We start from the raw sequence: 12,576 nt of genomic DNA, 5'->3' as shown, positions 1-12,576 counted from the left end.
GAGGGTGGGAATTTTGGTATTAATGGTTCCAATGTGTGGAAGTGGGTTTTGGAGCTGGAGTTTTTGAGGGGGGTGTAACATGTACCTTTTGTTTTGAATGACTGCGCTTACATTCACCTTTTTATTAAATGGGTACTAAAATGCATCTAACTTAAAGGAGGATTTGCTCTATCTGTTGTTTATAAGATTCACTTGAGTTAAATGCTAACGCGGGCCTTAAGTGAGATTCACATGAGAGAGAGAGAGAGAGAGAGAGAGAGAGAGAGAGAGAGAGAGAGAGAGAGAGAGGCTGTTTCTATAATGACAATTTATAAAGACAAAACAAATTATCTGTGTATGTTCCTGTAGATAAGTGGTTTGAAAAGACCGAATAAGGGTATTTTGGCAATTTGAAATCTAAAGGACATAAGTCATGGTAATCAAAGGTTATGTGATGATTGGATAGACTCTTCCCCCACGTGTTTCGTCCTCCTCTTATGTCCTTTATCCCAAAGAAGTGATTCATTTTTTTCCTTTCTATGGTTGTGTCACTCTTCCATTTCTCCTCCCTTCCCATACGAAACTCTGGTTTTTCCTTCTTCCTCTTTCCTTTGATGCTCGAAGAGCTCAAGTTATCCATTTTGCCTCTCCAAAACCCCTCCTTGTTACTTGGATTCGAAAAGGTTTTTAGAATTTCTTTTCTCGGGAAATCTGCGTTTTTATCCTTGGACAAAGTTGTTGATGGAGCTTGTAGCAACTATGATTGGCGGAAGAAAAAGAGTGGAAGTCATTCTTGATTATATGGCACTCTCATAGAAGAGGGATGGTGTAGATGTTTGTGTGTCAATAAACTTAAGAGTTACAACTGATTTATAGCTACTTGTTGGGCTTGAGGTGTAGTGCTGTTTCTCATTCGGCATCATCACAAATTTTATGTAGGTTCTTTTGACATGGGTTCTGTTGACATGCCACACTTTTTTTTTTCGTAATGGGGTTTTGTTCGGGGTGTTTTTTGAACTTATGCATTGGGGATGTAGGTGAGTATGTGAGGTTGTCTGTGAAATGTCTTTGGCATGTGCAAAAATACACGGAGGTTGAAGCTTGAAACCTTACATATAAAGGATTGCAGTGTGGTCAACCTTCTTTATCTTTTATCCTCTGGTACTGATTGTCTATTTCATGGCTAAACGGTACACTTGTGTGGCCGGATTGTGATCTTTGTTGCCCCCATTGGTGACTTTTGGAGATGGTCATGTGGAGGGCTAGTTGTTGTACACAGTTGTGATATTTGTTTCAGCATTGGTGCCTGGAAATTTGATAGCAAATTAGGAAGAAGCTTTAATTGGCTATCAACTGAGGCCCTGTTTGGATTATTGGAATTTTCTGGAAAAGTTTGTCCATCAACCCTCCCGTCTCTTGCTATCCATTCCCCAACCTCTACTTATTGATCGGATCGAATATTTAATGAGTAGGATCCAGTGGAATTATAGTCTTCTTCTTCTTCTTCTTTTTTTTTTTTTTTTTGTGGGGGAGCGGGGGGGTGTGGCTTTTTTTAATATACTATTATCATGGCTAAATCTGGAAAAATAATGTTGGTAGATTATCTTTTAAAAAAGAATGTTGTTGGATTATTCCTACAGGGGTTCTGTTTAGTGATTAGTGTTTTTTTTTTTGAAACACTGGTTTGTATGGATTGAGTTACGGGCAGTCTCGCTGTGGCTGATCTAAACTTCTAAATAAGAAAAATAATGCTTGTAAAAAGAATTAATCTAGCCACTAGGATAGCTTAATGGCTAATTGGCTAGGGCATAGGGGAGAGAGAGAGAGAGATGTTGGGGTTCCACGTGAAATCAAAGATCCCCACATCTGAAAGATAAAGAGATGTTGCATTTAAAGGGCGTTGGGCACCGTCCCCTTAATGGCTAGCTTTTGAGCGTGAGTTCTACCCGGGTGAGATGTTGGGGGTTTCACTTGAAAGCAAAGATACCACATTGGAAAGATAAACAGATGTGGCATTTAAAGGGGTTGGGCACCCTCCCTTATCGGCTAGCTTTTGAGAGTGGGTTCTACCCGAGTCCCAACAAGTGGTATCGGAGAGGTAGCCATCTTTCTTTCTTTCTTTTTTTTCCCTAAACCAAAGTTTACCCTCCAAAAACAAAGCAAAATAGTACATGTATCTCAGTTACGTCCAACTTATCAAGCAGTTATCCTTTCAGTACCCTTGCTGTTCTTTTACGCATTTGTTTTTGTCCATTTTTTCTTTTTTTTGGGAAATGATTTCAGCACAACTATGTTTTGATAAGTGCTTTTTCGGGACAGTAAAAACCCTTTTACAGCTCTTTAAATATAAAAAACAAGGAACACGAGCGTCTTGTATCAAAAGATTTTTGTGCTGAAATCGTTTCCCTTTTTTTTTTTCTTGTTTTTCATCTCCAAAGGATTCTATTGAGGAAATAGACAAAAGAAAATCATTGATTTCTTTCCAGGACCGGTCAGCAGTTACTCACAAATTATGAATTTCTATTTCCCCTTCCCGTATGCACAAAGTTTCCACCAGCCCAGTTTAAAATGACATATATTTTGTTTTTTTGATGGACCTTTGAAACACCCAAGAGACTCCAAAGCTTTTAATAAACAGGGAAGCATCATGTTTTCCGCCCATAAGCACCAGTTATCTGTTCTACATCACTCGTTTAAGCAACTGTTTTTTCCTGTCAAATACATGAATCGAGCTAGAACCAGGCTCTTATCTGGGAGCCCTTTACTGAATCATCAAATCCATTCCTAATTGTGAAGTAATGCATCTCTTTCTCCTGCTGAAGAGACCCAACATCAGGCACTACCGCGGCAAATGCAACAGGAACCGGTCTCCCAATTTCCCAATGCAGCATATAACGGAACGCTGTGATTGCGAGGTTCCCCAGCTTTATATCTAGCATACCCAGAAATCATAGTAGTCCAAGTCACCAAATCGCTCTTCTCCATTGTCATTTGCTGGAAGATTTTCTCAGCATAGATTCGAGATGAGGACTCAAGATACATACATGTGAATCAGAGCATTTTCCACAAAGGGTCTCCTGTCATAGTCACCTTTGCCTGAAACCCTCCTCTGCTAACTTGTGTGTCCTTCCTTGCTACTCCGGAGATGATCTCTAGAGTACATGGATATAAGAGCGTTTTGGGCATAAAAGTCACATTCGATGCCGAGGATAAGTCCATGGATCTGTATAAAAGTCACATCCGGAGATGATCTCTAGAGTATATATATATATATATTTGAACAAGGTGGACCCCACTTTATTTTTAAAAGAATATGTGCACTTCGGTATCACACTGCCATCACGTTTTGCTAACTATGGTAGTAAATACACTAAATGGGGAAGAAAAGGGGCAAATGTATCACTTGTCAAAACTGAATGGCAGTATTGTCAATTTGTCATTAGAGCCTTCGAGTAGACCTAGTGTGTGTATGTTCCTCGACCCAAAACTAACCTCAAAAGGGTTTATCCGTTGGAAGTTTCAGAGTTCTCATATCCTCATTTCCTCCATCCACATGCTTCTTTCTTCCCTTTTAATATCTTCAATTGCATACTTCTTTCTGATAATCCACGTTAATTCCTCACTCTCTTCTTTCTACCACTTTTTCCTTTTTTTTCTTCTCTTTTGGGCCTTCTTTCTGCAGTTTGTTAATCTTTCTTCCATTTCACAGTTAAATTCAATCTCTTTATCTTTCATTTAACTAGTTACAGACCCATTTCTGTTTTTTTATTTCTGTTATTTCATCATTTTACTCTAGTTTCAGGCCTCTTCATATTTGTCCCAATGGCCTTTTCTTCTTCTCTGAAATTCCACCCTTTGATTCTCTCTCAAAATCCAAAACACCCACGTCTTTCTTTCTTTCACAAAAACCCTAGCTTCATCTCCATGTCATCCCTCCAACAACATGAACAACTCACAACATCTTCACACTCCAATTCTAATCCTCTGTCCTCTTCTAATATCCATCAAATCCATCCAAATTTCACCCCACAAGACCTCCTTAGGATCCTCCGCAGTCAAAAAGACGCAGAATCAGCACTCCATCTCTTTAATTGGTCCTCAAAGCAGCCAAATTTCATACCCAATTCCTCCATATATGGAGAGATCCTTCAGCAACTTGGGAAGACAGGATCTTTTGATTTGATGAAGGTTCTCATTCAAGAGATGAAGCTCTCTGGGTGTGAGATTAACCAAGGTATATTACTAATTTTCATTGAAAATTATGCAAGTTTTGGTATGTTGACAAGGCCATTAGTGTGCTAGGACTGATGGAAGACGAATTTGGGCTCAAACCAGATACATTTAGTTATAATTTTCTGTTGAATGTTCTTGTTGAGGGAGGCAAGCTAAAACTGGTTGAGTCTGTTTATTCTGTGATGAGTGATAAACAAATTAGACCAGATGTTTCTACCTTCAATATCTTGATCAAGGCCCTTTGTAAAGCCCATCAAATTAGGCCTGCCATTTCCATGATGGAGGAGATGTCTAACTATGGTTTAGTACCAGATGAAAAAACCTTCACTACAATTATGCAAGGTTTTATTGAAGATGGGAATATGGAAGGTGCAATAAAAATCAGAGAAAAAATGGCGGAGATCGGGTTCTTGCCAAGCAATGTTACAGTTAATGTTATGATTAATGGGTTTTGCAAAGAGGGCAGAGTAGATGAAGCACTGAGCCTCATACAAGAGCTTTCTTGTGAGGGATTTTGTCCTGATAAATTCACATTCAACATATTAGTCAATGGTTTGTGCAAAATAGGGCATGTTAAGCATGCCCTTGACGTCTTAGATGTGATGCTTCAAGAAGGTTTTGATCCAGATATATTTACATACAATACTTTGGTTTCTGGACTTTGTAAATCTGGCGAGATTGAAGATGCCATGGAGGTTCTGAAACTGATGATATTGAGGGATTGCTTCCCAAACATGGTCACTTACAATACTCTGATTAGTAGCATGTGTAAGGAGAACAGGGTGGAAGAAGCCATGGAACTTGCTCGTTGGCTGTCGGTTAAGGGCCTTTCACCAGATGTATGTACATTCAATTCCCTTATGCATGGTCTTTGCAAGGCTGGAAATCATAAAATTGCGATGGAACTGTTCGAGGAGATGAAGAATAGTGGCTGCTCGCCGGATGATTTCACTTACAATGTGTTGATCGAAAGCCTTTGTTCTAAAGGGAGACTCGGGCAAGTCTAGAACTTGTTGAAAGAAATGGAATTGAATGGTTGTGCGCGAAGTGTTGTAACCTATAATACTCTGATCGACAGTCTTTGCAAGAATCATAGAGTCGAAGAAGCAGAAGAGATCTTTGATCAGATGGAATTTCAAGGAATTTCGAGGAATGTGGTCACTTTTAATTCCCTCATAGATGGGTTGTGTAAGATGAGGAGGGCGGATGAAGCCGCTGAGCTTATGGACCATATGCTAATGGAAGGACTGAAACCCGACAAGTTCACATACAATTCCCTTCTCTCATACTTTTGTCGGAGTGGGAATACAAAGAAAGCGGCCGATATTATCCAGTTAATGACTTCGAATGGATGTGAACCAGATACAGTCACTTATGGAGCTCTCATCAGTGGTCTTTGCAAGGCTGGTAGAGTTGAGGTAGCAACTAGGCTCCTAAGAGGTATACAAATGAAAGGGATGGTCGCAGCTCCACAGGCTTATAACCCCATTATTCAAACACTGTTTAAGAAAAGGAAGACAAAAGAAGCCATGCGGCTTTTTAGAGAGATGATAGAGAAAGGTAACCCTCCAGATGCTATCACTTATAAGATTGTTTTTCGTGGTCTTTGTTCCGGAGGAGGACCAATTGGAGAAGCTGTCGAATTCGTGGGTGAGAGGGCGGAGAAGGGTTTTTTGCCCGAGTTTTCTTCATTTTCAATACTAGCTGAAGGCCTCTGTGTATTATCCATGGAGGACACTCTGATTAGGCTTGTTGATATGGTCATGAAGAAGGGAAATTTTCCAGCCAGCGAGATATCCATGGTAATGGGCTTTCTTGAGATATCCATGGTAATGGGCTTTCTTAAGATTCGCAAATTTCACGATGCAATGGCCACCTTTGGCCTTCTCGTGCCCCTGGCTTTAACCCACCAGTCATGGGGTCAAGATTTCAGGAAAGTCACCTTACGAATTTGTTTGGAAAAATCTTGGTGTTAAAGCCATGATCAATAAGGCTAAACAGTAGCCTGTTGAAGCTCCAAAAAATCCTCAAGTCTAGCTGGATTGGTCCTCTCTAGCTATTTTTGTAGCGGTGGATCCTGAGGCGAAGATGTTGATAAGAATTATAACATATATGGTTGCATTGTCTAGGGGGTTGGGCTCAACTTTGGTCGCTTTTTTAGTCTGGGGACTATTCTCTAAATGGTTCGGGGTTCAGCCATAGGGTTGATTAGTGATTCTTTCCTTAGTTATTTAAAGGGAGTTTGGTCAGGGGTCTCGTTTGGTCAGGGGTCTCTCTTGGGAAGGCGTGAAAAGTCCCTAAGATGATACGGCTTGTTTAAAGTAAATTTTAATGTCTCTGTACTAGGTTTTCGGGATGGGACACTTTCAGGCCGATTCATAAGACAGTGGCGTATCTTATTTTATGAATTGAGTGGATTTTGCAACGTTTTAAGTGTATCCCACATTCCCTTGTAAGTAAAGATGGAAGATCAGGTTCCCTTGCAGCAGGAATCATCGTCTTGCCCAGGGAGCGTAAGAGAAAACTGTTCATGGAGGTCATGGTGTTGGAAAATATCCTTAACAAGATCAGAAGGATGTCGTATGATGAAAGGATAGTCTCTTCCAACGCATTTCTAGAAAATAGTAGAAATCGGAAGAGAGTATGGGATTTCTCGAAGGAGATGGCTATTTCTTACATGGAGGATGAGATTGAATCTCCAAGAAGCCCGGGCTTTTTGGAAAGGAATCCGGAAGAGGCGAGCCTACCGATTTCCCACCTTGAAAGTCTACTTGATGAACTTGGTAAATGCTCCTCTTAGTTGATATCCTAGGAGGTTGCTTTTGTTTTGATCATCGTTGGAAGCCTTTGGGCTAGACAATAGGTTGGGGGCCAGCTCGAGGAGGGATATAGATAAGTCCCCAAAGGAATTGGGGTTCCTTCAGTATTCACGTTTTTGGGTCCCTGAATTTTTTTGGTCTTGGATGGAAGAAGATGAGGGTTGTAGGTTGAATTAATTGTAGTGCAGGGCTTTTAGCATGAAATGGTCGGGGAAAGCTCTTGTTCGTCTAGAGTGTAAAACCATTGTTGCCAGAAACTTTTTGGGCAGGTGGGAAACCCGTTTCCCCCAAAACCCGTTTCTCACTGGTGGGAACTCGTTTCCCATAAAACACAGGAAACACGTTTCAGAAACGTTTCCGAAACATGATAAAAAAAAATTGGAAAAATGTTTTTCGTGTTTAAATCTACAAAACCACATATTTCGTGTTTTCCTTGTGTTCCATGTGTATATTTTCTATTGCTTTTGAAATGCTTCTAATGCGTTTCGCGTTTCTAAAGATGTTTCTCATACGATTTCTATCGCTTTTGAAACGCTGCCATTTCCATGATGGAGGAGATGTCTAAAAATGTTAAAGATGGGATATTGCAATCTTAGCTCAGTTCTAAGATTTCAAACTATGAAAACCGGCAATCACAGTGCTTACTTCCTCCCCATTCTAAGGTGGGTGCGGAGGAAATTGAGTTCTCAGTTCAGCAAGATATCATTCATTTTATCAAGGAAGAACGTAAGCCATTTAACAGACAAGAAGGGCAATAATTTTCCTGAATTTATCAGCATTTTTTATAGAATTGGTTCTTTGTAACCAGAGGCACAACAGAAATTGATGCCCCCCAGCCTAGCCTATGCACGCTGTATGCATTTACAGGGTCTGAGATCACTCATTTACTGGGATCCACTATATATGATCTAACATTCTGAAAAATGGACTAAAATGGGTAGTTAAAAACAAAAATGATCAACAGTCCATATTCAACAAACAATGGCTGCCTGATCGAACAATTTGGAATCCCTGACAAAAACATAGCCCATCACGCAAAGTCGGTGGGGAGGATATTGAAATCCCAGCTCCACCCATAGGTTTCAGTATGCCTTCAGTTCCCTTCTCCGCCGTTCTTGCATGACCCAGAAACCGGCAATAGCCGGTGGCCCTAAAATGGGTTAGGAAAAGGGAAGGCCCACTCAGCTAGGGAGGAACGAAAACAAAAACATTATCAATTCGGCTCATGGAATCTCAAATCCTCTTGCCGAACATGGTTGAAAGGTCAAAGGCATGGAGCCCGACGTGCAGATCAAACTGATATAGTTCACAAGTAGCTAAGTTTGCTTTTCATTTCCAACATAAACTCTGGTATTTAACATTATATCAACTCAACTCAACTCAACAAAGCCTTTGTCCCAAACTAGTTGGGGTCGGTTTTTTAACATTATATCTTGAACTAACCCACCTTTCAATATTACTGATTCTAATTCTCCATTTTTTTGTTAGAATTGCTTAAAGATTGTAGTATCAATAGATATGCTATTGCTGATATGGTAGTTTTAGGCATTGGGTGTAAGCATGATCTGATTCTTTTATGCAAGAGAAACAAAATCGGTCTCACAGTCACCAAGAAGATAATCCGCACAACCATTCAAAAAGAAAAAGAAAAAAGATAACGGCGCAAATTAAATGCGTAGAATTTACAGACAATACATGCAAGGGAACAAACAATAAAAGCATCTTACATGGCAGCCTCTTCTTCTGCTCTAGGCTTTGCAAGTTCCACAAAAATCAGCCTTCCATTAATTATCTACAAAAATTTTTAAGAGACAGGAGTCATATTAAAGCTCTTTGTAACAAGAAAGGTGAAAAGCATTCCATCCAATGAGAAATGTTATCAGCTCATAATAAAAATATACTGTATTTATCTTGGTGCAAGTTGGTTTTTTCCATATATTTTGTCAAAAAAAATATATATATTTGCATTCTTGTATTGATGCTAAATTGGGGACTTTCTAAGTGTAGACTCTGAATGAACTTTTCATTTTAAACGGGTTTAAACGAAACACAGTAATTTACAATTTCTATAATATCGATTTCAACATACCTAGGGCATTTTTCTCAAGGAAATTTATAGTTCAAAAGAACAGCAAAGCATTTTGACCAACTTTACAGAAACATTATATATAACATAGAATACAAGATTAATTCCTTTCATATAGTCAGCAGTGGTTGCAATGGCCAGGACTTGAGCTTAGATTTCCAAAAAAAATGAATGAGCCCATAAACAAGCCCACTCGATGACATGGTAAAATTGATGCCCAATTAGCCTCGTGGGCCACACGTTGCCATGCCTAATAGTCAGGAGGGCACATAGCCCAGGTTTGTGCCTAGCGTTTACCTTGTGAAAGGGCTGGGTTTGGGCAGAAACCAATTCATTTTTTTTACTAAATTTCAACTGGAGATCATCCCATGCACACCCCTAAATATAGACTAACATTTCACAGATAATAAGGGTTGGGGAGAAAGTGATACCCTGCCATCCATAGCTTTCACCGCCTTTTGTGCTTCCACTTCAGACTCATATGTCACAAAACCAAACCCTTTCGGCCTTAGAGTTCTCTGGTCCATAACAAGCCTGGCTATTAACACAAAAGAGGTTAAACATTACAATAAATTGTTGAGCTTTTGCAAGCATGCCAAGAGAGCAACTACTGATTATGTGAAAATCATAGAAATATTAATACCATAGAGAATACTAAAACGATCATGTCACCAGATGTCATGAAGAGCTATTTTATCAATGGCACCAAAATTACAATATTAGAAGTTACTGGCTGTCAGATTCTGGTATAAGATAGGGTATTTATTTGTTAGAAGATCAACTAAACAAGAATGAAAGAAAGAATCAAAACCTTTGGCATGTCCTGGGTATTTCAAAAAAGCATAACAAAGGTAATCTTAGATTGGAGTGGAGCGTTCTCTGGCTGCCTTGGTCTACCCATGTGGATTTCTATCCCATGCGCAGTTACTTGGCACATATGGATGGAGAGAAATAACAGAATCTTTAATGATAAATCGAGGGTACATCAATATACGGCTCTCGACATTAAACTTTCAATTATTCAATGGGCACTTTCGAAAGGGGGAATACCGTATTCGGTTGGAACTATCCCTAGACATTGGAATTCCGTTGTCACTGAGAAGAAGACAAACTCACCCTGATGGATGGCACAAACTCACCTTTGACGGGGGTTCATTTGGAAATCCTGGAAGGGCTGGTTTTGGTGGGGTAATACACTACCACAATAGCAAGATTGTGATGGCATACTTGGGGCCGGCCGGCAGTTGTGACGTGAACGAAGCAGAGGCAACGACGATTCTCTTTGGTGTAAGATGGTATGACACTCACAATCAGGGACCGTTGATCATGGAGGGCGACTCTTCTAACATCATTGCGTGGGCCATGAACCGTTGTTGTGGGCCATGGAGGCTTGCTACCAAGATCGACGAAATTAGGGATCTGGTTTGATCCATACGCCCACAACTCGTTCGCAGATGGAGGTCTGCGAACTCCATTGCTGATGGGTTGGCTAAAGCCGGGGTGAACCATGAAGAAACCATTATTGGAGGGGCAGATATCGTGGGGAAAATTTGTAATCTGGCATAGAGCCGTGTAATATTTCTGTACCACAATATTTGTGGACGTCTTGTTCCCAGTATTTGTGCTATTGAATGAATAAAATTGTGTTACCTTTAAAAAAAAGAAAGAAAAAGAAAGAAAGAATCAAAACCATCTGGCTTTTAGGGAAGCACAGACAAGAATTTAAATGAACAAGGCCCTCTGGTGAATACCTTCTATGACTTTGCCAAAAGGTGAAAACGCCTCCTTTAATTCCTCATCTGTAGTGTAAAAAGATAACCCTACAACATAAAGTGACAAGATCATTGCATAAGAAGTGAAACTAAGTTGCTTCAAAGTTCCAACAGCTGGTTCATAATGCATGGATCTTCCCAAGCAGTAAGAAAATTCAAAGCTAAAAGTTTGATCAGTGAAAGCATTGCAATTGTCATCCGAGAAAATTGCCACCGTGCATATCCACAGATAAAGAAAAGATTGCACCATTTTCAGATACAAGAAATGTAATGCATAAAAAAGGAAAAAACTATTGTTAATATGAGAAATAGAACCATAAAATAAGATGGAGAAAGCATATAAACTTTTTCCACTTGACGACTATTGACACTGCAAACAATAGCTTCCAGCTTGAAAACGGGTTTGTTGGGGTTCCACACAATAGCAAATAGTCCCACATCGGAGAAGTGAAGTGGGTGGGGATGGGTTATAAGGGAATGGGCACCCTTCCTCTAATGGCTAGCTTTTAGGGGTGAGTTCTACCCGGTTAAATCCCCTACAAATGGTATTAGAGCTCAGGGCCTGGTAACCCAGGTCATATTCCCAGCAGGGTTGAATCATGGAATGACTTTACATGCTCTTTCTAGTAATACTTTATTAGGGACGACTGTTAGGTTCACAATTACACGAATTAAAATTTTTTCTCAACACTTGTGTCAATACATATCCTAAAGAAGTTCTTCATGGCAATATAAAAGTAAACCCAATTCTCCATGGAACACTTACTCCAATCTGCTTCTACTTTCAAGAGCTATGGAATATGAAAATGCTACTTGATTTTTATGCTTTCCTGGGTCTCTTACTCTCTTTAGCAACTAATAAATTAAAGACCTTCTTTAATTTCCACCACCAAAGCAAATTTCAATCACTACATGTATGGAGATAAACAGAAACATAGGAATTGGAAAAATCAAACACCAGAGCAAGTCCTTTATTTGGCACATGACCATCACAACGATAACGCAAATTAAAAAAGCAAAGTGCATTGCTTTTAATTTCCCTCAAAACTGTGGCAAGAAAAAAAAAAAAAAAAAATTCTTTCACAAATGTTTTTCTTGCAATCCAAACAGGCACTTAGGGTTTAGTTAACAAAAACGATCACATCCATTTGATTCAAAAAAAAATAAAAATAAAAAAAAATCTCTAAAGGGATGGATTACACAGTAAATAAACAAATAAAAAGAGGGCTTACTAGAAACAAAGAGGTGGGTGCTGAAATTCCTGGAGAAAAGCAACCGATTCGAAGAGACGAACCCTTCAAAACAACAAATTCCCGCCATTCTCCTCCCAAAAATACTCCCCATCTCTTCTCTTGATAATACAAAACCCAGAAACCAAATGGAACCCGCCCAATTTCGCGTTTCTTAGAAAGAAAGAGAGAGAGAAAAATAGAGCAACGCAAAAGGACAAAAACGACTCTGCTTCGAGATGGGGCGGGCCCACAATGCTCATTTTTAGGAAAAGACAAACCAACAGTGGGTAGGGATATCATTTATTTGCAAAAATTACTCTAGTAGGGTTTATATGTTACGGGGTAAGCCCTTAAACTAAAGACCCTTATTTTTCATAAAGTACTGTACGGACCACACTATAGGATGATCCAAACCGTCCATATGACGGGCTGTCCTCAAAAAAATCATTTCTACA

The 12,576-nt window shown here is 39.6% G+C and overlaps 1 protein-coding gene and 1 pseudogene across 1 annotated transcript; one reads left to right on the top strand and one right to left on the bottom strand.

The window, feature by feature from the left end:
• Positions 1-3,457: 3,457 nt before the first annotated feature.
• On the top strand, positions 3,458-7,854 carry LOC143850830 (uncharacterized; annotated as a pseudogene).
• A 725-nt stretch (positions 7,855-8,579) lies between these two features.
• On the bottom strand, positions 8,580-12,311 carry LOC143850834 (small RNA-binding protein 11, chloroplastic-like). The gene is made up of 4 exons (XM_077360096.1): positions 12,122-12,311; positions 10,869-10,937; positions 9,549-9,655; positions 8,580-8,823 (listed from the first exon to the last, which is right to left on the bottom strand). Exons 1-4 carry the CDS (start codon positions 12,231-12,233, stop codon positions 8,755-8,757), a joined length of 357 nt encoding a protein of 118 aa, XP_077216211.1. The 5' UTR covers positions 12,234-12,311; the 3' UTR covers positions 8,580-8,754.
• Between the last annotated feature and the right edge of the window lie 265 nt (positions 12,312-12,576).

This window comes from Tasmannia lanceolata, unplaced genomic scaffold (genome assembly GCF_043159265.1).
Source record: "Tasmannia lanceolata isolate RefF3 unplaced genomic scaffold, GAP_Taslan_0.1 ptg000018l, whole genome shotgun sequence".
Lineage (NCBI taxonomy): Eukaryota > Viridiplantae > Streptophyta > Magnoliopsida > Canellales > Winteraceae > Tasmannia > Tasmannia lanceolata.
This window is presented reverse-complemented; position numbering and strand designations above follow the sequence as displayed.

Excerpts from the sequence above, each read along its gene's own strand:
- LOC143850834 (XM_077360096.1), bottom strand. The coding sequence starts at position 12,233 with ATGGGGAGTATTTTTGGGAGGAGAATGGCGGGAATTTGTTGTTTTGAA. Across the intron at positions 10,938-12,121 it reads CACCCACCTCTTTGTTTCTA|GGTTATCTTTTTACACTACA; the intron begins GTAAGCCCTCTT and ends TTTATGTTGTAG. Across the intron at positions 8,824-9,548 it reads TGAAAGCTATGGATGGCAGG|ATAATTAATGGAAGGCTGAT; the intron begins GTATCACTTTCT and ends AAATTTTTGTAG.